Source organism: Gadus macrocephalus, chromosome 10 (genome assembly GCF_031168955.1).
Source record: "Gadus macrocephalus chromosome 10, ASM3116895v1".
NCBI lineage: Eukaryota > Metazoa > Chordata > Actinopteri > Gadiformes > Gadidae > Gadus > Gadus macrocephalus.
The window spans coordinates 8,149,837-8,174,717 of NC_082391.1; the positions used below are offsets into that span (position 1 = coordinate 8,149,837).

The 24,881-nt window shown below is 43.0% G+C and overlaps 1 protein-coding gene and 1 long non-coding RNA gene across 2 annotated transcripts in view; one reads left to right on the plus strand and one right to left on the minus strand.

Moving 5' to 3' along the window:
• The window catches only part of ssrp1a (structure specific recognition protein 1a), a 49,247-nt gene extending 25,002 nt beyond the window's left edge, over nucleotides 1-24,245 (minus strand). The window contains exons 1-6 of the mRNA XM_060063400.1: nucleotides 24,123-24,245; nucleotides 23,481-23,579; nucleotides 22,937-23,122; nucleotides 6,667-6,772; nucleotides 5,598-5,791; nucleotides 3,504-3,604 (exon numbers count right to left, since the gene is read on the minus strand). Coding sequence (XP_059919383.1) covers nucleotides 3,504-3,604; nucleotides 5,598-5,791; nucleotides 6,667-6,772; nucleotides 22,937-23,122; nucleotides 23,481-23,534 — 641 coding nt within the window. The 5' untranslated portion in view covers nucleotides 23,535-23,579; nucleotides 24,123-24,245. The remainder of the gene's footprint in view (nucleotides 1-3,503; nucleotides 3,605-5,597; nucleotides 5,792-6,666; nucleotides 6,773-22,936; nucleotides 23,123-23,480; nucleotides 23,580-24,122) is intronic.
• On the plus strand, nucleotides 20,224-22,554 carry LOC132466286 (uncharacterized). The gene is made up of 2 exons (XR_009527821.1): nucleotides 20,224-20,724; nucleotides 20,924-22,554. It is a non-coding gene; the product is annotated as an uncharacterized LOC132466286 (long non-coding RNA).
• Nucleotides 24,246-24,881: the final 636 nt, after the last annotated feature.

The following is a 24,881-nucleotide window of genomic DNA, read 5'->3' on the forward strand; positions in this document are numbered from 1 at the left end:
TCGGGAACGTCTTTGAATACTGTGTTAGTTGCCCACTAATACCTATATTAAAGAATACATAAAATAGCATGTCATGGGACCTTTAACACAATTTAACAACTTTATCTAAGCATGTTTTAGCTTAACCTTTTTTAAATACATTTGAACATCTTAATCTGTGTAAACTGCCAGTTTACACAGATTCATTCAGGATTTTCTGAGTCTAATCAGATCTGCCTTTTCAGTCCCGAGATTCGACTATTCGGCGGGGTTTGTTTACCGGCGTTGCTATGGTGACCTAAATTATTATAGGCAACTGAAAACGATGCCGGTTTGAAAGATACAAGTGTGTATATTTGTTTAATGGTTTGAACGATGGTAAACGGTTGAAAAATGAATGAGTTACGATGTCTAGAAATAGGTGTATCAGAATGGGCTGACGTCTTCAATGAAAACAGCTGAAAACGAAGCGGTATGAAACTAAAACGGTGATTCTGAAGAAATTTTAAATGGTATCGAAATTCTGTTTCGATATTATTGAAGATACAAGTGTGTAGATTTGATAAATGGTTTGCACGAAGATAAACGGTTGAAAATTGATTTAGTTATGTTACTTCTACAGTTGAAGTACGACTGATGATTTGAATCAGCGACTTTCAGGGGTTTTTTCTGGTTTATTTTTTTCTCACGTGGCGCCCCCCCTGAAGAACTCTGGCGCCCCCCAGGGGGGGCGCGCCCCACAGTTTAAAAACCACTGCTTTAAAGAAATAGGAGATCATAAGGTGAAATGTAAAATATGCCAAGCGAAATCGAGCTACCAGAGTACTACAAGTACTATGCGGCATCATATACTCCTGAAACACAACGGTGAGTTGAGTTCGGGAAAGCAGACCCGCAGCAACCAAGTGTGTCGGCTATTTTCACCGCCGCAAGATGAGCTGTAATCCCGGCCGTGTAGAGAAGATCACAACGCTGAGTATTTCCATAGTCCATTTGCTGCCGTTTTATTTGCAGCTTTAAATTATTTGCAATGGTTAGGCTACTTGTTTCGTTTTTGTTTTTTTTAAACCGTTACAGGCCTTGGTTCGACGTGATTTAAATTGTGAGACGCATATTTATTTTTGTAAGGAAAATGGGTTTTGAACGTTTACAAAAATAAATAATGAATATTCTGATAACTGACTGTTTTGATTGAGAATAAGCATTAAATGTTTGGTTGGTAATATTGCCGTTCATCATTAGGCCTATTCCTGCTGCAGATGCGTTGCATTCTAAAAATAGATTTGATTAAACGAGTACTCGATTGATCCTCGAGGAATTCCTTCGATCACTTGAGTTTGGAATTTACTACTCGTGCCCATCCCTAATAGCTTCCCATCGATTAATGGAGGCTGCCTATGGCAGCGCTTTAAAACGACGATGAACAGCGCCGACACTGGCCACACGCCGCTCTCCCTACAGCAGACAGCGCTCTTATTCTGAAGTTACAGCAGACAGCGATCTTATTCTGAAGTTAAAGCAGACAGCAGTCTTATTCTGAAGTTACAGCAGACGGCGCTTTTATTCTGAGGTTACAGCAAACAGCGCTCTTATTCTGAAATTACTCCATCTTCCATCTGAACGGCCGAGGAGACAGTTTCCAATAGGGATGTGTGTTGAGCACCTTCGTCCAATGAGGTGATGGATACGTGCATAAAGGAGCAGAGTAGGACTGCTCATGAAGAGTGTTCTCCAGTGAAATGCTTTTACTGCGTCCTACAACCCAGATCAATACAATGGTCTGTGGTACAGCGTAGCCGACCTCATTATTAAAAAGGCCTTATGTTAATGTGGGACAAGCATTGGTTGTCCTGCATTAACAGGAAAACCAATGTCCTGTTAATGATCATAATGACGCTGGTCTGGAGTGCACATTGAAGTTGATCATGTTAAGGGAGTATATTAGGCCAATACTAACCACTGCAAAAGTTGGAGAACTGTAACAAAGAATCTTTACTTTGTTACTCTACATCACTGATATTAAGAAACTGAAAGATGCTGTTTTTGGGCCGTCCAATAGAAGAACATATTTACTCCATGCAGGACTGGAACCCATCATTTACTAGGGGTGGGAATCTCTTGGCACCTCATGATTCGATTCCGAGGTCAACGATTAGATTCTAAAACGATTATTGATGCATCTCGAAGCAATTTTATTTTTAATGTACATTTCATTTTGCGGGATAAAAAAAAAAAAAAAAGATATATACATCTGAATTTGCTACTCAGAGTTTGCTAATCACTTCCTACTTTTGTGATGATCATTAAAGAAATCAATAGATTAAAAAAATAGGGATGCACCGAAATGAAAATTCTTGGCCGAAACCGAAAACCGAAAATGAGGAAACCAAGGCTGAAAATCGAAACACCGAACGAAATTATTATGCCAATTATTAGTACCATTTAGGGTTGCCGCGGTATACGGTATTACCAGTGTTACCGGTGTTGGTGTTGCACACCGGCAACACCGAGTTATTATTTATTTTTTTAAGGCCTATTTTATAAAAAAAACCCTAGTACCCTAGCGGCAACCCTAGTACCATTGCATTTATGGCTATGACTGTGTACTAACTTCATTAAAATCAAGGCATAGCAATTTTTGCAAATCGCTATACGTGGGTCTTTCTCAGAAACATTGAAAAACGTCCACACCGCAGACATATTGGCGCTTATCCAGACAAGCGTGTGCTGGCCGCGCTTTTTGTTTGCGCCATCACAATTTCTTATGTTTCGGCCGTGTTGTTTCGGTGATTAAAGTATTTCAGCCGAAAACGTGATTTTGGGCCTTTTTTGGCCGAAAATTTTTGGTGACCGGAAATTCGGTGCATCCCTATTAATTACCTTATCTAATATTTGATTAGAGAAAAAGCTTTTGTCACAAATATGACTTTCTATGAACAATGCAATAATCAATTATTAACTTATCTCAATCGAGACGTAATCGTTCTACACAGAATCGCGATACATCGAAGAATCGATAATTTTTTCCACCCCTATAATTTACACCAGGCAGCTGCTTGGCAAGTTTCAGATCCAGTTTGAATCTAGCAAGAGCAGGACCCCAGTGCGGCTGGTGTGTCGGGGTGTAGTGAGAGCCTACCCCAGTGCGGCTGGTGTGTCGGGGTGTAGTGAGAGCCGTCCCCGGTGTGGCTGGTGTGACTGGGTGTAGTGAGAGCCGACCCCAGTGCGGCTGGTGTATCTGGTGTAGTGAGAGCCGACCCCGGTGCGGCTGGCGTGTCTGGGTGCAGTGAGAGCCGACCACAGTGCGGCTGGTGTGTCTGGGTGTAGTGAGAGCCGACCCCAGTGCGGCTGGTGTGTCTGGGTGTAGTGAGAGCAGACCCAAGTGCGGCTGGTGTGTCTGGGTGTAGTGAGAGCAGACCCAAGTGCGGCTGGTGTGTCTGGGTGTAGTGAGAGCAGACCCAAGTGCGGCTGGGTGTAGTGAGAGCAGACCCCAGTTTGGCTGGTATGTCGGGTGTGTCCCGTACCTTCCTCTGGGTGTGAGGCACTGCAGCTCTTTGAAGACGCACACAGCGTCCCCGGTGGCCTGGATGACGTCCGCCTTGGAGAGAACGTTCTGGGCGAATGCCTGGAGGAGCAAAGAGGGATCAGCATTAATTTCTCCTCTGGAGCTACAGCTCCCTCTAGTGTTCACCTGGCACACACGCCGCCATACATCATTACAACAAGCCCTTAGCTTAATGGTTCTTCATTAGTTGAAAGTTATGGTTAATTTGTTGAGCCAGCTGAAATTCGTTGTGTTCCCTTAAGAGAAGACGTAACGGCCTGTAAACACAGAACAGGTTTAGAGTTTAGTTTGCACAAATGAAGAGTGGAACCACACCACGCTTTAGAATCTATTCTACAAGTTTAAATCAAAAGGACCTTTGAATAAATGTAACATCACTAATGAAGGAGAAGGAATCGGTGGGCTCACTGTTGATTGAGTCTGTCCAACACACTCTCACTCAGTAAGGAAAGGAGCTAGAACGATAACAACATGGACTGTATGGATAATACACCCTAGGGGTGTGCCAAAAAATCGATTCATATAAGAATCGCGATTCTATTTTTTTTTTTTTCATAACTTGTTTTTTTAAAGCTACTGAGACATATTAATGTTTTGTGCAACAGTTGTGTTCCACATGATATTTTTTGTACTGCAACATTCCTGTGAAATGAAAATGCATCTTGTTCAACTGTAAAAATTTTATTATACAGAAGCACTTTATTTTTGTTCCAACTTATTTTATAGCTAGCTTTTTAGAGTAGCAGTTGTGGTCCACACACAGTGGAAAAGGCAATTTCCTTAGAATTTAAAAGGCAGAATGTTTAACTGCACTATTTTTTTTATATAGACTTTTATTTTTGTAACTTAAGCAATATGTGATATTGCTTTTATGCAACAGGTGCAACAATTCCATCTAAGCATGGATAAATGTTTAAAACTTAATAAATGTGAAAAATACACTTTAATGTCTCCATTTTTCATTCTGTCTTGCAAAGCAGACTGGAGCAGATCATGAAGATCCTTTGCACACCTATAGATTGAAGCAGAAATCATTATGAATCAAATCGATTTGACTCGAATCGTATCCACAAAAAATCGGAATCGAATCGTGAGATAGTAAAAGATTCCCATCCCTAATACACACCCATCACAGATTTTATCCAACATATATAATCAAATGTAACAGTGTTCCTGAGATCCGCTCTGCGCTAATCAGTATTCACAGCAGAGGACGGTGGGAAGAAGTGCTGTTGGTACCAAGCTCTGCATAACAAATAAGGACTTCATATTGAATTGTATGTAAAATAAATATTATGATTGGTTTTACTGCATGTGTGGATTAATAATGAAGATGGTGTGATCTGAATCGATCGTCTGCATGGGAGACTTATATTTGTAGCCTACGTTTTGCGTCCTTTTGAGCAGACTATTCTACAGATAAAGATATATCAGACAGAACCACATTGCACATAGTCCGTCTCGCGTGAAGATTTTAAAGTCGTCAATCAAGTCAGCAATAGCCCATAGTAACATTCATTATGTAGAGATTTATTTAGTTTTGCACATGCGGTAACAAGTTCGAAATGTATCATTGGGACAAATAAATAAACCTAAATAACCAGAATGCAGAGGTTACTATTTCACGTAACACACCGACTCCGACACCCGTGGAAGGTTATAGTTTATAGGTTGTCGATCATAGATGCTTCAGTAGTTTGAACTAACATGGTGACGTGTGAATAACGAGGCTAGCTTCAGTACTTTCACCGCAAACGTAGAAAACAAAACAAAAAACACAATGAGCCGGTGAGATGCAAACGGGTTACCGCCTCTATTACTGAGATAAACAATAGGCTCTGTCTGTGGTGAACTGAGTCCAGATGAATGTTAGCAGGAAACCGTTACCTTCTCAGTGACCCAGCCTAATGGTGTGCTCTATCGTTTGAGTCCCGTGATCAGCTCCCATATCTGCACAGTTCAAGTTGACGTCCTGTGTTTAGGGCGTATATCGGCCGATAACCATCGCTGGCGATCCATCGGTGCATCAAGGGTCGTGAGCGACGGGACTCACCTCGACGGGGTCCTGGCCCTCGTCGGAGGGGCCGGGGGGCACGTAGAAGCGGACCTCCATGAGGGACACCTCTGCGTCATCGTTCTGGTGAAACTCCAGGGTGACCTCGTTCTTGCCCGTGGCGCACTGGGACACGCTGTTCAGCGGGATCTCGAACACCGTGCTGTCGTTGACGTCAAACGCCAGCTGAGGACCTGGGGGAGGCGATGTTTAGCAGGTGGGAGGAGCAGCTCATATGACTGAGAGGCCAGATCAAACCAGCTACTGGCAGCAATAATGAGGGGCAGAGTTCTCTCAGTAAAACTTTAGTTTGTGTCACATTTATACGAAACATTTAAATACCATTCTGAACAATCTACTTTAGCGGACTATTGAGAGAATGGAAATAGTGACAATAACCATCTGTGGAGGGTTAAGGGCTGATTATGGTCTCACGTTCACGCAATGCAAGGAGGTAACAGACCCCTTACGTCCACATCAAGGGCCTGACGGGCGCCTCGCAAAAATTTTAACCTTCCGTCGAGGCAATGCAGCAGCAAGGGCTGTGATTGGTCCGCCTACTAAAACCCGATGCAGAACCATAATCAGCCCTTTAGGGTTAGTGTGTGGAGGGTTAGGGTTAGTGTGTGGAGGGTCAGGGTTAGTGTCTACTAGTGCTGCACGATTTGGTGATAGTCATATTACGATTATTGTGGACAATATTGCGAAACAAATGGTGTCATGAGTCTACTTGCTTGGTTATCAAGGGAAATGCACAGATTACTGATTATTTTAAAATGTTTATTTCTCAACTCAAACATACAAACTTAAACTAGCATAAAAATTACAAAAACTAAAAAAATTTGCACAGTTTTCAAAATCACAATATTTGTAAATATTTTTTTCAAAATTAGATAAATAAAAAAATATCTTGTTGCAAATTTGTTAGGTTTTCTCAATAGTACAACTAAATAAATAAATAGAATAAATAAGAAAATACAAATTAAAATCGCAGCATTCTGCGGTTACACAATCGCAAAGGCTGATATCGCGATTGCGATTCGATTAATCGTGCAGCACTAGTGCCTACCTGAGAACTTTGCTGTGCCCCAGTTCCAGCCTTTGACACACATGTCCTTCTCCGTCAGCTCCACCTTGTAGTTGGCCTTGAAGAACTCTGACATCTTCTCAAAGTCCTGGATGGATGACGAGGTAAAGGAGAGAGGAGGTGGAGAAGGCCAGAGGGAGGCAGTGGAGGAGGCCAGAGGGAGGAAGAGTTATCAAACAACGGCCAAACAACCAGTCAGCCAAAGCAGCTGCTAGCTAAACATACAAATAAAGAAAACCGTCCCCTCTTCCTCCACCACGGGCCTCCATCATCACGGTGCCATTAGAGCCCCGCCCGCATTAGGGGGGGCCCTGCCCACATCGGTGGGGGCCCTGCCATCAGGGGGGCCCCGTCAGAAGAGAGTAATACGTAGCCCTCCCTCTCTACCGTTCCCGTGTTCGACAATCAGTCGGTTTATTTTTCCTGCAGAGCCGATTACAAATGAGACAGGAGAGCATGCACACACACATAAATTATCTTGCACTGACACACACACACATGTGGAAGAGATTGTGATTGCGTGTGTGGTGGGGAGAGGAGACCGCTCTGTGGGAACCAGAGTTTATGCACCTGGGCAGCTGTGGGTCTGTGGGGCAACTGCGGCCCATTAGTGCCTGCCGAGAGAGGGACTATTAGCCTGGGCAAGCTAATCCCAGCCTTAAGTTTGTAGAACGCCTCAAGACGTTTGCCTGAGAGGTCATTGGGGGACAGAAGAAGCATTTTAAAATGTGAAAACGTGCAAGTTTACAGCACGCATAAAATGTAGTCTGGGTGAAAGTATCCCCCCTGAACCCTAACACACATCCTGGTCCCATGTTACCCCCTCCCCCGACAGAGTTCTGAACATACTAAGCACATACATTGTGTGGCACAAACATGAGCGACTAGTGGGGGCATTTGTATACATCAAGCAAATAAGTATTCCCCAAGGTAACAAGCTCTTTAAGGGTTTACAAAATCAGTTTACCGACAGGGGAAGGGGTAGGAGACATCACCCTGTCATCCCTCATTCAGCCTGAACACGACAGGCCTGGGCAACCCCTGCCTCACCCACCTCCTCCCCAACCACCTCACCCACCTCCTCCCCAACCACCTCACCCACCTCCTCCCCAACCACCTCACCCACCTCCTCCACAACCACCTCACCCACCTCCTCCACAACCACCTCACCGACCCCTGCCTCCCCCAACACCTCCCCATGATAACAGAGAAGGGAACAGCGTTTTCCTCCCGGCAGCCCTCCAGCCCTAAGGCCGCTGGCTCCGCCATGATAAACAATGACCTCAGAGTCCCGCCAACCTGCCTGGACGGATTCATCTCCGAAGAGGCGCTGATTAAACCCTGGGGGCCCCGCTGGCAGGGGGCCCCGGGATTCTGGGATGAGCTTGGCGTTGACACACATGCCATACAGGCAACATACCCACTGTGCGCGCTACAAAGCAGAATACAAAAACAACCTCTGAGCAGCCATCATGCATGAAAAGCCCGGCCAAATCAGCGAGCTGATTGGACATAAACATCGGGCTACATGAGCCCATGATTACTGTGTTTACGGAACACACATGCGAACGCAGCGCTCCCTCATTAATCCCATTAGGCCGACGCTTCACACACAGAATAGATGGAAACGGAAAAAGGTCAAATACTTGCGGATACTAACCACGCCACACACACACACACACACACACACACACACACACACACACACACACACACACACACACACACACACACACACACACACACACACACACACACACACACACACACACACACACACACACACACACACACACACCACCACCCCCCCCCCCCCCCCCCCCCCCCAGGGATCTCTTAAGCGATAAAGCGTGTGCTATTCAATTGGAAGCAACAACGCAACTTATTTGGGAGAATCATTTTTGCGTGAGTAAAGAAGCCAATGTGCCAGAAAATAATGTGTCGTATGTATTCATGGCCATACATCCATAACTACGTCCTCTTAAGGTACTTTGAGAACAATGCGTTTTAAGTCGACTCTACCAAAGTAAAAGTAATCCTCAAGACGGTCAAACAACAACAGAAAACTGTGTGCATAGACTGCAGTATCTCTGAAATAGATTCCTCTGTGAATACAAGAGAGTCTAATTTCAGCGCCACTTATCCTTCAGGGCAGTGAAGTAAGAGCAGGTTCAACTTTTCTATTATGTAGAAATACGACGCGCTACATATTGACATGGTATACATCCCACGGAATATATGTTCTGTTCAGTGCGACAGTCCCCCCCCCCTGAAACTAGGCTTCCAGGACTTTTCGTCCACAGATACAGAACCAATCCCGTGTGAGGCAGAGTCTGCCTGGAGCGGGGCCTGCTTTGAACGGCTCTCCGTCCGCCATGACCCTTTCTACCGCTCACCGCAGCTGAGTGCTGGTCATTTGCACGCTGTTTATGGCTCATCCACAGCCAGCCCAACATCCTACTAGGGATCCCAAACAGGACCAGGAGACAATCGTAGCAGGGCTGTTAAGTAAATCTAATCAATGTGTTCTAGCTGCTTTATGCTAAAGTTAAAGTTAACAGATCATTATTGTAAGATTCAGCAAGAATGATTAGAATAAATACATAATTAATTAATAAATCTATGTCGTACGGAGTGATCAGATAACATTATTGTTGTAATATCAACTTAAATACAATAAACTGAATAAATACAGCCCAGATTCACTTAACATTAATACTAATGTTAATGAATACAACAAATGAAGAGAAAACATTAATTCATTATTAACTTAATTACAACTAATTCTAACTATAGAGAAAGGCCAGGGAGTAATAGTCTAGACTCAGGCTAGTAATAAATCAGTAGTTCTGGTTCAGAAGGTCTCTATGGGAACCTTTTACCCTGCAAGAACTTTGCTCCAAAGCACTGTATTTGAAGGGGTTCGCAAAGATAGGGGCACAACTAAATAATAACAACTGACATTTACTTTTCAGTGATGAAAAGAGCAGTGCCCATCGTCATTCTCCAACTCTTTTGAACACAGAACCTCTTATGGCCCTATATCCATGGTCCAGCCTGGTGCCCTGGACGTCCAGTTATCAACAGGGCTTCACATGTAGGAACACAATGGCAGCGCGAGAAAGGCATTGGCAGCTGCTGCTCAGGTCCAGAAGTACGTTATTAACTCTGCATCACACCTGATATTAGAGATAGACCGATATGGTTTTCTCAGGGCCGATACCGATACAGATTATTAGTAGTCAAGGGGGCCGATAACCGATATTTGGAGCCGATATTAATTTACAGAAAAAGGGAAAATATTAGCGTCAACATTTTGAACAATACAAACTCCAACACTTAACTTAATTTAAATGCCTTTAACGACTTAATCGTCAAATCCCGCGGGCGGGCAAGTTTTAGTTACACCACCCCTTCCCCCCAACACGCTGGGTCAATTTTCGGCATCATTCAGTTGAGTGATAGTCATGTCATGCACCGTTTGAAAGCTTAGAATCTCAGGAATGTCATCCAATGTCAACCCATTGGTGGAATAAATATGTTTAGCGAATATAGATCAAAAATATCCTAGTGTCTTAGGTCAAAATAGCCCCCCCACACCCTCTTCCTCCCTAGCTACCGGCTCATTCAAATCGAATATCAATATTATTTTAGTCTAATTACATTGTGTATATGCACAAGCCATCTTATAGAAAGCAGCCGAAAAATAGAAAACCGAAACGCTACTATGTTTTTTTGTAGAAAACGGCGATTTAGGGATTGAATTCCGCTATTGTCGTCTGATTCATGGAATCCACTGTGTTCGCCAGGGTCTCACGGTGACAGAGACCACACATTTCTGTAAGACCAATACTTCCTTGTTTACAAGTCTTACAAGCCAATGAGGCGATCACTATCAAAATGGGGCATGCATACTTTGATTGACAGCTACACCAGCAGACAGCAAGGGTCGTGGACGGGCCTTAGATATCCTAATAGCCAATGAAAATACCTTTCTGACGATATCCAGCATGTCAAACACCGTCTCACGTGTGGTTGAGAAAACAAATGCGCAAGGGGTGTGCGTAAACTAGAAGGCTCTACCCCAGAGTGCAAGTGTGAAGTAGGGATGTGAAGAATGTGTCGACTCAACGGTCGATTCTCGACTCGTGCTCTAAACCAGTGATTCTTAAACTAGGGGTCGCAACCCCAAATGGGGTCCCGAAAAACTTCCGTGGGGTCACCAATTATTATGATCCAAATTATTATTATGCCAGGTGAAACAAAGGAAAATAATATTGGGGAAAAAGAATCTGCCTTTTTCTTATTTACACACAGTTAAGTCGAGAAGAGAGAAAATACGTTTTCGTCTTTCAACGAGATCTGGTTCAGCTACTCCGCTGATAGAAACAATGTAACTATCTGCTCCCTCCATCATTTTAAGTATAAGTATAAGTAAAAATACATAGGTAGCCTACTAGCCAAAATGGAGAGGTGGTTGCTTAAAAATCTAACAAAAGCTCGGAAGTGCCAGCTACCAGTGCGTCTACTCCTCCGCGATCCTCAGATGGGACAAGTCTACAGGCCGGTGAGAATAAAAAGGAACAAACGAGGCGTCGGCATTATCAGAAAGAATTTCTGAAATATGGATTCACTTGCCAAGTAAAAGGTAACGGCGATGAAAGATTTGCGGCGATGTTCTGGCGAATGAGAGCTTAAAACCTGTCAAAATGAAACGACATCTCGAAACCCGCCATCCCGAGGACACTACGCTATTAAAATTGTGAATTTCATCAAATCTCGCCCACTCAATACTAGACTTCACCCTTCTCTGTCAGGAAATGGGGTCTACACACGAATCCCTTCTTTTCCATTCTGAAGTTAGGTGGCTTTCACGGGGCAAGGTTCTTACACGCCTGTTTGAGTTGCGAAGCGACACCTTCCTCAGACGCAAACTCCGCTTTTGCGCACCATCTCACTGACTCGGAATGGATAGCCCGTCTTGCTTATTTGTCATGCATATTCGACAAATTAAATATGCTCAACCTGTCACTACAAGGCCTTAACACTAACATCCTGACCCTCTCGGACAAAGTGAATGCTTTCACAAAAAAGCTGCAGCGTTGGGCAGTCCGTGCGGAGAGTGGGGATTTTGAGATGTTTTCGGAGCTGCATGACTTTTCGGAGGAGGAAGACGTGAATGTCAATTCATTGAAGGCCTCCATCAACGTTCATCTCCAAAGCCTCCTCGAAAAATTCCATCAATATTTTCCGACGTGAAATGTGGAGAATTATGATTGGATACGACAACCATTCACCAGCTGCTCTTCAAACGATCTGTCACCTGAGCTCGAAGATGTGCTGCTTGAGCTATCCAGTAACCGAACCATACAGACATCGTTTGCCTCAAAATCACTGGATGAATTCTGGCTGTCTGTTGCGCAGGAATACCCCAGATTGTCCAAGGCTGCCATGGACATTCTAACTCCTTTCGGGTCGACCTATTTGTGCGAGAAGACATTTTCGTCCCTCGCATATATAAAAATACAGATGTCAGCTCAGCACCGTGGAGGAAAATCTGTGTCGCCGTATGCAGCATTCCTCCGAGAATTAACTTGCTATGTTCACGGAAGCAGGCCCACCCTTCCCATTTAAATTGTTAAAGATAGTAAACCAGAAAAGCGAAATAAAAGAATACCGTCATTGTTATCGCCATAAATATAATTCATGTAACGTTGTAAGCCTAATGGGGTGTGTGTGTGTGTGTGTGTGTGTGTGTGTGTGTGTGTGTGTGTGTGTGTGTGTGTGTGTGTGTGTGTGTGTGCGTGCGCATGCCACTGCTCTAAACGACTCTGAAAATAGAAATCGATTAATCTTTTTTTTTTTATCAAATTATCAAAATACAATAAATCCTTCTCTTTTTTTTCAAATGGGAGACGTAGCTGTGTTGTTTTTCTAACGGTCACTTCTGTTCTGCTACACCGCTACGTCTCCCAAGAGCGATCTCTTCCTTTGTCCTTTCATGACAATGGCATCTTCACTTAAAAGTCCGGTGTGGGATAGTTTCATGAAGATTGATGACAGAACAGTTCAGTGTAAATTATGCCTCATGAAGTTTGCGTACCATTCGTCCACAACCGTGATGTTGAATCACCTGGCAAGGAGGCATCCCAAGCCTTCCAGCCAGCAAGGCAGCATCGCAAACTTTACGGTGAGATCCTGTGATAGCCGCCGGGCTGAAAGAATCAGCGGGTTGCTAGCTAAGATGATAGCCGGAGATATGCTGCCCATGAGCGTAGTAGAGGGGACTGGGTTACGCAATCTGATTTCATTTCTCGAGCCAATCTACACAGTGCCATGTCGCCAAACGATGACTGAGGCTGGAGAAAATGTACCGCGAAGCAGCAGCCTCCCTCCGCGAGATCCTTTCCTCAGCTGACAAAGTTGCTATCACCACTGATGCCTGGACAGCTTTGACGACTGAGTCGTACGTGAATTTTCGTTTACAAATATTTATTTAAAAACGAAAATATCTGTTTTAGTGGGTGTAGCCTCTGTTAAATTAAATGGTTTTATGTCCGACTTAAACAATTTCGTTGCAAAGAGGAGGCGCGCATCATCAACTGCCGGCCCGTTCCTAATTAAAAACGCAGACACATTTTGCCTATTGGGAATTTACAGGTTCACAATCCTGCTCTTTGCTATTTTGTTTATCATAATTTTTATATCAACTTAACTTCATAAAAAAAATGCATTATTGGTGTGCTCCTGATAGCAACCTTTGAAATAGGACGGGTGGGCCAACTGGGCCGCTGTCTTAAAGGAATGCGCAGATCCTTTGAGCTCTGCAACTGCTGCAGCCGCGGGCCGGAAAAAAGATAAGAAATCGATCGATTTTTCGATTTATGCCTCCTACACGTCGACTCACAGAAAACGAGTCGTTTAACATCCCTAGTGTGAAGCAAGTGGTTGATTTGCGCGCTTGTGCGTTTTTATTTCTAATTATTTTTGTGAGTTTGGTTTTATGAACATTTTGAAAGATGCCTAAACGCCCGGAGAAGAAAGGAGGGGGAGGGAGGGAGGGCAGGAATCATGTAAATAGTTATTTTTGTTTATTTTCACATTGTTATTGTAATTTTACTTATTTTTGTTTATTTGTACATAGTTATTTATAGTATTTTTACTATTTCAGTTTTGGTGTTTATACCATTGCAGTTTTCACTTTTTAAGTAAAAATAATAGCCAAAACACTTTGAGCTTTTTTTTGTCCGTCGTGGCTCTGCGTGTAACCAGAGCATGTAACCAATCAGATAGTGCTGTGGGTTGGACAATGCTGGAGACAGCGTAGTGACAGCAGACAGAGAGGCGCGGCTTCATCAGAGCCAAAATAACCGCGTTTTAAATTGATATCTTATCGCCCGTCGGATAAAAAAAAAGGCTGATGCCGATATGCGTCAAAATGCCGAATATCGGCGCTGATAATCAGCCCGGCAGATAATCGGTCGATCCCTACCTGATATTCTTTCTAATGGGGGGTTTACACCTACCCGATAGTGGGCCCCGATGGTGCCCAATGGCTGAATCAGCAGCTATCGTTATAACATCGGCAAATAGCGTGGTTGCATCGGGAAACACCGTTACTCTTCCCGGGAACATCGTTAGACAACGGGAAGAAACGGGAAGAAATGCTCAATGATCTGGCAACATCGGGCAACATCGGCAAAGAACGAACATGTTTGTTAATTTTGGGTCTATCGGGGTAGAATCGGTTACCAGGTGTTGCTATGGGCTAATCGGCTATAATCGGGAATAGAACGGGAGTATAACGGAAGACATCGCAAGTCGTTCAGGAATTTTCCTGGGCACATCGGCTATATTCGTTAATCTTCCGCGCTTTATCGTGTTTTATCGTCTTTATATCGGCAACCTCAACACACGAAAGACCCTCGAGAACCCTCGACAAATAACGATTGTGAGTGACCAGATTGCGTTAAGGAAGACCCTCAATCTGCCACTTGGGTATAAATAGGGGGTGATGGATGGATGTCCTACTTTTATAATTACAGGGGTACTTCGCCCATTTAGAACCGGCGTTCTATTATTATAAAATCGCTATTGTAATATAATAAATATAGAAATAAATATCAGTCTAAACCAGTCTCCCCTTTGCCTTCTACCGAAATGACGTCAAATGACGCCAAACGCACTTCGGGTGTCTTCCCTGGCATAAATCGTTATGTTATCGTTATAACATCGGGTATGTGTAAATGCTACCCCGATAAATTGACCCGATCATACATTTTTAGCCCGATGTTTTTAAGTCCCGGTACGGTTCATAGTTTTGCTTGCTTGTCAACAACGGAAAATGGCGTAGATCAGCAACAATGAAAACACCAATAAACTTGGTCATGGCAATAGCATTTCTGAATTCCCAGACAGGGGTTGTTGAAATAGTGTCGTGAGCTGGGTTTCCACAGCTCGTTTTTTTTTTCACAGCAACAGTGATAGTAACACCTGGATGGTGCCTTTTCAAATGCGTGTGCTAGGGATGTGCATTTCTGGCAAAAATACTATACGATATCGGTCAATCGAGAACCCCCCACGCACGCACGCACCTCGACACAGGGAGAGGGAGGCTTTTATGATTTGTATGAAATCAGTTTATTCAACAACTGCGCCATCAACATTATTTCAAATTGGGCTTAGGCAGATAGACCTACATGCGCCGAAAACAGATCGCTATTTATTTATTTTCCTGCATGACGGTGAACTAGACTCGTCAAAAAAAAAACTATTTTTACTACTAATAATTTTATTTTTATTTGTTACCAGCATTCATTGTGTTGATCAGCAAAAATACACTTTCCATGAGAGCGGTCATTATATGCTTAGCAACGGTGAATTATCAAACAATTATTCACTACCGGAAGTTGTAAAAGCCCATGCAAGTGAACGGAGCGTTCAACAGCATTATTGTTTATTGTTTATTATGGATCCCCATTAGTTGTCGCAGAAGCGGCAGACTAGTCTTCCTGGGGTCCAATTAAAATCTGAACATACAAACAATTAATCATCACTCAAATACAGTAAAAGTAGTGACAAAAATACATAACAGTCAAACAAACAAATAAATGGGCATCTGGGCGCCTCAGAGCGCAAACACCTTCATCAAAACATAATTCATTGAGCGCCAAGCCAAGTCAGAGTCCCGAGTTCATATTTAACATAAATAAAAATAGGATTTAATTTGCCTCTTGAATTCCCTCTTCACAGGTATAACACGAATGTGCGAAGGGAGTATATTCCACAAAGAAATGGACCTATAGAAGGATGTCCTCCTCATTGCATTACTCCTACAGTGTGGGAGCACAACTAGCCCTGCTGTTGCAGATCTAGTACCGTATGAATGAGCATCAGAGCAAAAACCAATTTCATTAAAAAGAGCTCTAGGAACATCAGTGGAAATTACATTCTTAATAAATATCAAGGACCTAATGGATAACCTATCAAGAGCTTTAGGCCACTTGAGATCAGAATGCATCTGATCTACATTTGATCTGTAAGATCTATCAAGGGCAAGTCTAGCAGCCCGGTTTTGTACAGTTTGTAGTTTGCTTAGGTCAGTCTTAGAGGCAGAGGCCCAAATAACAGAACAATAGTCGAGATGGCATAATACTAATGTTTGAACAACCTGTCTCCGTAAAGTAGCTGGTAAGTAGGTGGCACATTTCCGGACCGTAGCAATGCTCCTACTCATCTTGGCAACTATCTGCCTAACATGATCAGTCCAGGACAAAGTGTTACAAATAGAAAGTCCCAGAAGCTTTAACTTGCTCTCCTGCTTGACTGGCTGACTAGAAATCTGCAGATCCAGATCCAGATCCAGGATCCCATTGAGAAGAGCCGTGTAATAAATAACGATAGTCACAATCATTATTCGATATTCTACGTGACTCCGACAATTCGACGATCGTTGCCCATCCCTAGCGTGTGCATGTTAAAGTGCTGTACGTAGACACGGAGAGCCCTCTCAATAGCCGGAGAGCCTGTCGGAGACCCTCTCCTTAGCTTACGTGCGCATCCAATATTTTTTAACTAGCCGTCGACGCCATAGACCTATTGGTCGACGCAACGGAGACGACAAGGGTTATGATTAGTCCTCTAACAAAATCATTTCCGGAATCACTTCTCCGGTTTGACTTTGCACCTTTCCCGTCCACACAGAGCCGAAACGGGCGAAAACGATCCGGTTTAGTTTTATGCGGTTCAGGAATATCTCTGTAAAGACGGAGTCATTGCGAAACCGCATCGAGCTGTATAAACACTGTAAATAGTAAACATTCAAGGCGCTGGTTCTCCACAGAAAAAAGTGGAGCACATCAAGCCTGCGCGCATACAGCCTGCACGCTGTATACAAACATTAAGTCACAAGGAGATTCAACCTTATAAATTGAGCAGAAATACTTTTTAATGTACAGTTAGTGATTAAATTTATCATGGGGCTTTATTTAAAGCTACAAAAAGAATACAAATAAAATAATAAATAAAAAATTCAACGCTACTCTGACTTCCCCAGCTGGTAGGGGGCTAATGATGTCATCGTTTAGGTTTCAGGCGTCCACACGAATCCTAACACGAAACCGCATAGGTCCGGATAGATTTGAAACCACCTCTGAGGGTGGTTTCAGAAATGAGCGATTTCGGGCACCGGATTCGCCGGGTCCATCTGGACAGTCGGCCGAAACGCACAAGACTTATGCGGTTTCACCAAAAAAAGCGTCTCCGTGTGGACGGGGCCTCAATTACTTTGTTAGAGGAGATTTGAAACCACCTCCGAGGGTGGTTTCAGAAATGTGCGATTTCGGGCACCGGATTCGCCGGGTCCATCTGAACAGTCGGCCGAAACGCACAAGACTTATGCAGTTTCACCAAAAAAAAAAAAACGGCTCTGTGTGGACGGGGCCTCAATTACTTTGTACATTGTTTACTTTGCACCTTAAGGACCAATAAAACACCAAATAAGATTTGAAAAGCTTTAAGATAGATCGGGCGGCGAATTGCATTGCGTATCCGACATCCCGACGGAGAGCTGCTGAGGGGTCTCCGTAGTTACGGAGTCGGATTACAGAGTCGGAGTAGTATACTTTGGCTAAACGGCCCGGGTGGAACTCCGACTTCAAGTTTTAAATTCCGCATCGCAAAACAAGCCTTGACATTCGTCATATTAACGCTATGTACGCCACATTTACGCACCGCGGTACACAACGAAGTGCCTGTACCGTGACCAGGCCTCGACATTAACGGTTGCCCGCTTGCCCGGGGCAACCAAAAGTCATATTTGGGCAAGTTGAGATTGATTTCTGGTTGCCCGAACGGGCAAGTGGATTTTGGGTGGATGTTAATATAAAGGCTATTTATTCAAATGTTTTTAGAAACTGCAGAACAACCTTGTTTGCCGCAAAATAACACAAAATATAAGTATTTGCAATTGATCAGCGCGCCGTCTTCTCTTCTCTCGGAAAGCGAGTTAACAGACACGCTTCGCTTCAGTGCGAATATAGCCCCGCCTTCTGTCACTCACAGTGCGTTCTCTGGCCGTGATTCGAAGGTGTTGGCTAAAGGTTAGCCTACAAAGCTAGCATCGGAAGTGCAGCGCCTCCGCGAACGGTTTAGGTAGAAGGAAAATGGAGTAGTGATGGAGGAGTGCAGTTTGGAAGTACTTTTGATTGAGGCAAATTACCAAGGAAAGTCATATGCAAGAACACGGTTTTGGTTTTCATAACTGTGCACATGCACAGCAATAGCGATCTTTTTCACGAAATTGGACCCTCACAAACTATATATTGCATGAAAGCTGAGCCTCCACTTATTCCAACAGTCTAAACTAGAGCCCGACCGATATATCGGTAGGCCGATATTATCGGCCGATATTAGGCATTTTTCAAACTATTCGGTATCGGCATTTATAATGGCCGATAAATGAATATAAAAAAAAAAAGCTGATTCAGGCAGAGTGAATGACGGAGATCGACGGAGATCAACGGTGTTGTTCATAGCTGTGTTCGAAATAATTCCCTATCACGGATATAGTGCACTATATAGGGTGCTCTGCATTTTGTAGTGGTGTTCGAATTCTCAGTGGTTAATTTCATGCACTATATAGTGCACTTAAATTCCCTAAAATGTTAGTGTACATACGATGTTCCCTACATGTTACTCCGTATACCACAATGCAATGCGGTAGTGTTCTTCCGGAGGAGAAGAAGAAGCTGAATAACCGCGAAAACTAATACATTTAATGATGGAGTTAACTCCCAATTTAATTGGGAGTTAACATAGAAAATGTAACATTCAAAATTAATTAAAAAAACTTGATCAAGGAAATGTAGCATTCAACATCAATACAAGCTCCAGCTTTCCTCGGGAGTGCCCGGTTTGTTTACATGATGTGGGCGCATCTGTCTGTGTCACACAAATACCCGGCGCATTTACTGACGCAAATGACGCTTAGAAATGTTCAGCGTAGTGTCCGAATTCTCGTTTGTTCGTTCCCTATATAGTGCACTATATCATAAACACTATATAGGGAATAGTGAGGGAGTGAATAGGGAATGATTTCGAACACAGCTCATGTGTGCAAGTGTGTTCATGGTAAGTCGGCAACTGTCACGAGACATACATTGCTTGAATAACAATTAAAAGAACATCCCCATCAATTCTCTAAAGTCGATAAGCATGACTTAATTCATGACTACCATGTCCAGTTTTGCTGTTGTTACGTGTTAGCTGAGAGTGAAAAGGATTTAACCCATTTATGCCTAAAACGCCTGCTAAAAACGCCTGCTAAAATCCTATGCTATTCTAGGAAAAAGAACCTCATTTCCTGAGGTTTTTCTGAGAAAATAGTAAGAATTGTCAACGTCTACATAAACCTTAATATCTAAGCCTCTGGAGCACCTAGAAACATGAAATAAAAAGCATTTTAAAGGTAAGAACTACAGGTTTTATTAAAACATGCTCCCTGAGCACAACCATAACAGCAACATTTTAAAAACATTCTCAAAACAAGATTAAGAAGAAAAAACAGTATAAATCGATGATATAAAATACAACAAATAACATTTTAACCAAAGCATTGTAAAGGCACACCCCTGACCTGCAGATCCAGCAACAACTTCACGCTGGTGTACAAGTTGTCCATGTAAACACACAAGTTTGACCCAAAATACGGTTTAGCCAGGTATGACACAATCCGGTAAGCCAGGCCTGTCTCGGTCTTGCCTGCAATGGCCCCTGTGTAAACTTGAAAATTGTTTACGTAGCCTGCATTGCTCTCTGCCATGACCCACACCTTTATCCCCCACTTCACCGGCTTCATGGGGAGGTACTGCCGGAAGGCAAGGCATCCCTTGTATTTTACCATGGACTCATCCACGCTCACAAACCCATTGACCTCATAGAGGGCCTGGAACTGATGCAAGAGGAGGTCCATGAACCGCTGGATCTTCCACAGCTTATCGGATTTATCCAAGGCAGGGTCCAAGTTATCTTCTAGATGGAGATATCTGAAAATGCATATATGACAAAGAATTTGAGCCTGACATTTATTTCCATCATTGTGATTATTTGTATTATGTTATTTATAGTATTTATATTCATAATTGTATTACTATTTATTCATTATTCCATTATTGTATTTATAACTAACATCATTGTATTTATTCAATATCAACCATCATCACCATTAGTAATTGCTATAGCACCACTATCATTACTGGCCATTCCGTTTTCTAAGAGAAGAGAATGGAACTCGGAAGAGAGCACAAGAAAAGAAAACATAAATATTTACCTCCAGATCATGTCGAAACGGTCCCTTGACATTTGTTTGGTAGAGCCACTTAGTTTGCCTCCAGTAATCAGTAGTTTGCTTTAAAATTCCAAAGCAAAGACACAGCCCGAGGAATGTTTTCATTTCTGTTTTCGGGACCGGGGTCCACTTGAGGTCGTGGGGGTCTGAGCTCGTACCTGTTGCGCGTACCGATTCGTTTCGGTCAATAACGTGTCCCACAGCTGATCGGTAAAGATCCTGGAAAACACATCGAGTGGGCTAGCATCCAAGGGGATCGGTTGTTTCAACCCCGGTGTGCGAGAGAATGTCTTTGTTTTCCGAGGCTGGTAATTGCCGCACCTGGAATCCCCGAAAGTCATCCTCCTCCTTTCCTTCGGTGTCCAAAAATTCCCACTTCTGTGCCCGATCCAGTGGATCAACCGGCACAAAATCATTCTCGTCCTCATTCTCATACTCAAATCCCTTGAATTCTATGACAATATCACTGCCATCGCTATCAAAATCCTCCATGTTCATTGCTACTTCTCGGTCGCCAGCTAGACGCGTCGCTAAACACAAACAGAGAATATCGCGTGGCTATATGATTGATTGACGTGATTTTCAGCCAACCAAAGTTCGTTTTGGTGGTCTCCTGATCTTTACCAAAGCCTTAAGACCCACCCCATGTGTATTTTTAACCAACCAGAGTGAGTTATATGCTGCATTCGTCATGAAAACAGCACGTGTACAAAATGCTGCGCTACGCAGCAACCGGCAGGAAAGGCTATGTTGCGCTACGCAGCAACCGGCAGGAGGGGCCATGCTGCGCTACGCAGCATCCGGCGCCAATGGGTTAAAGGATAACTACAAATAACCAATGTTAGGGAAATCCGTTTGTTTTGTTGCGCGTTTCTGGATTTTTTTGTTAAATATATATCGGCCGATATATCGGCATATCGGATTTTTAAATCACAAAATATTCGTATCGGTATCGGCCTTAAAAATCCTATATCGGTCGGGCTCTAGTCCAAACCATATCATTCTGTGACTAAAACTCGCAAATAACAACTTAAGAAGAAACGTCCCCTTTTCTTTTAACAACCAAAAATGAAGTATTACCTTTGTGATTTTTGTCCACAAAGTTGATTCTGGTCGAATAAAACCACCATAAACAGATAACCCAGTGTCTGGGCCAAATTTTTCAACTAAACATGGTATTTTCAATCAATGAATAAGAGAAGGTTTCTTAGGAAATAGGTAAATTGCCTTCAATCAGAAAACGTATTCTTCAGCGCAATCTAGTGGCCATATGTTTATTTGCGAGTGTTTGGCTTGGTGCATTCGAATATATTTGCCCTGAAATTTAAATAGAGGTGTCAAGTGTCAAAATTGTAAGATATCTACCTTTATTTGTGTCTCAGAGTAAGCCATCGCTCCCAAATGATAACGACCAACTGATAATTATTTCAGGTGGAAATGTTATCTTCCACTTATGCTGTGTTCCATGGCTTTATTCACTTTAACCAAGTATCATCCCCATTGAATATTTCACTTGCACAACAATCTTTCTTTTGGCACAAAGATGACATTATCGCCCTTGCAGTTGTGGAGATATACTCTATTTACTTTGGGTATGTTCTTTCCTGAAAAAAACTTTTCCCCTGATATCGAAAATGGTATAGAATATCGATATATTTCCAGGTATCGTGTCAAAGTTAGAAAATCCAGTATCGTGACTGACAACACTACTAGAAACGCGATTGTGATTATTCAGTTAGAGCTACAAGAAACGTGAAAGTTAAAAAAGACATATCTTTGCTACTACCTCTGACATTTAGTTAAGTACATTTGCATGAAATCATGCAGGTCTACATATAACTTGGCGATAGCTTTAATAGGTTGCAACGGTGGACTGAAATCACTTCATGGCACGATGTGAACGCTCGATAAATAAGTAAACAAAGGGAAGTTTGTTATTTTTTAAACACAACATGTGTGGAAGCTAACATTCAGCTTCAGTCTGAGCTAGGATGATTTTTCTGAGCCCCCCCAAAACCAGGCCGCGTGCCTGGCAAAAAGAGGCCTGTTCAAGATTCTGATTATAATTTGGGCAAGTGAACATCACATTCGGGCAAGTTGAACCTGACCTGTACTTGCCCGATGGGCAAGTGCTTTTGAAACCTTAATGTCAACCCCTGGTGACGGTTCGGTACAAATACCTGTACCGTTAGACCCTTAGTTGATACAACCTTTGGGTACAGTTATCTTGTGCTGATGAACAAAGACGTATATTAGCTAGCTATGTGTTGCAGCCGACGGCATTAGTGATGACGGAGGAGGGCGGAGCCAAACCAAGGCCCAGCAGCTCCCACAGACGCTGAGCCAGCTGCCCGCCGGGCCTCCGCCGCCCGTCGGGACCCAGCCGGTGGAGACTCCCTGACTCACCGTGTCCCTGAAGCCGTCGTACTTGTAGACGTGTCCCGAGCTGGTGCTCAGCTTGATGCCGTGGCCCAGACACACACGGCGCCACTGGGCCGCACTCAGCTCCGCCGCCGGGATGTTGTCCACGCGGCCTGTCTTACTGCTCTTGTACACCACGTTCTGCTTGGCGAGCCGCAGGCGCCCGTCGTTCTGCACACGAACGTGAATACACATACACACACACACACAGTAAGGATTTGACAGCTTCAGTCATCAATACACTTTTGTAAACGTATACAATCCAATTAAAATAACTTATTTATGTACTTCATATCAATGAGCAGTATGCAAATCACTTCATAAAACAGGTTTGAATTTAGTAAAACATGTATACTTAGTAAAACAAACAATCCAGTGGCTTTACAGGGGATGCCAATGGGATCTTAATAATGGGTATAACAATAGGTTACTTCATTTTAATGTCAAAAGTAGCAATTAAATGTGTAGAGATGTAAAGATTTGCAAAGGATGATTAGATGAGATCGTCAGATGATGTACAGATACTGACCCAGGATCCCTTGACCTCTTGGTAAATCTCGTTGAACTCCAGCGTGTCCCCCATCTCGACAACAGACGAAGAATGTTTTACTAATACAGGTGAAATCCCCTTAAATGAAAAAAAATAAAAAATAAAGAATGTGGCCATTATTTTGACTTTGTTGTCTTTATAAAGTGCCCATATTGGTCGAGTTCGATGCTGCTGATGAAGGATTCCGAATCGATTTTTCTATCGATTCAGATTTCTGCTAAATGATTAATGTTGATAATAAGTACAGCAACCCCGCTGCCTGTAACGTAACTACGGACACAATGGGCCGACACTAACTGCTCGACTGTAGTTTGACACATTCTGGCCGCGCATTGTCGACCTACAACACTATGTTTGACCAAAATATGAATATAAAACACACAATATGATAAATTAAACTATTTGTAAAGGATTTTAATATTAAATCGGACGTCAAATCAAGCAAGGCCAGTGAACGAGTGTTAAAGGCAAAGCCCGTCCAGTTAAAGAGCAGGCTGGGTGGTTTCAAATGAATCGGGAACAGTATGTTGCTTCATGTTCTAAATTATTTACATACAACATAACAAACAACATAAAAACCTTATCTGGACCGCATTAACGTGTACTTTAAACTTTCCTTACCGTCGGTGTGATCCGCAGACTTCTTTTCCCGCGTGTAGCATCAGGGCCTAGCGCCTACGTCACGGGAAGGAACCTCTACGAGAAGATGTACTTCCGGTTTGACTTACGGTAAAAAAAATTCAAAAACAAACTGTAAAGACGCTTTATGTTAACTCAAAGAGCATGAATTGTATGCGTTGGCTATTTAACTGTCATTTAAATCGTGCAGATAATGCACCGTTGTCTAAAAAAAGTATCGTAAAGTTAGCATTCCAACATGCAGCTCTCTACTACGACCACACGGTGTCGTCCACAGCACCTCGTCGGTTAATTGGCGAATCGCCGGATCATTGAGGAGTTCTGATCCATTTTAGTGCGTAATACATTAACTTCAGGATTTAGGTCGAGAAAGAACCACATTGTTAGGAGCGGGCTAGCGAAATATTGTTTAAATATGAGCTCAAAACAACTGAAACGTTTTAGTTTATACATACTTTAGAATATATATATATTCATAATAATCACCAATATAAAAACAAGTACGGAACACTCTTGATATACTTAACAAATACGAGAATGGATTCAACAGATTAACTAGTTTTGACAAAAACGAACACACAGGCACGCACACGCACCCACACACACCTCCACACACACACACACACACACACACACACACACACACACACACACACACACACACACACACACACACACACACACACACACACACACACACACACACACACACACACACACGTATGAGGACATAGACTACAT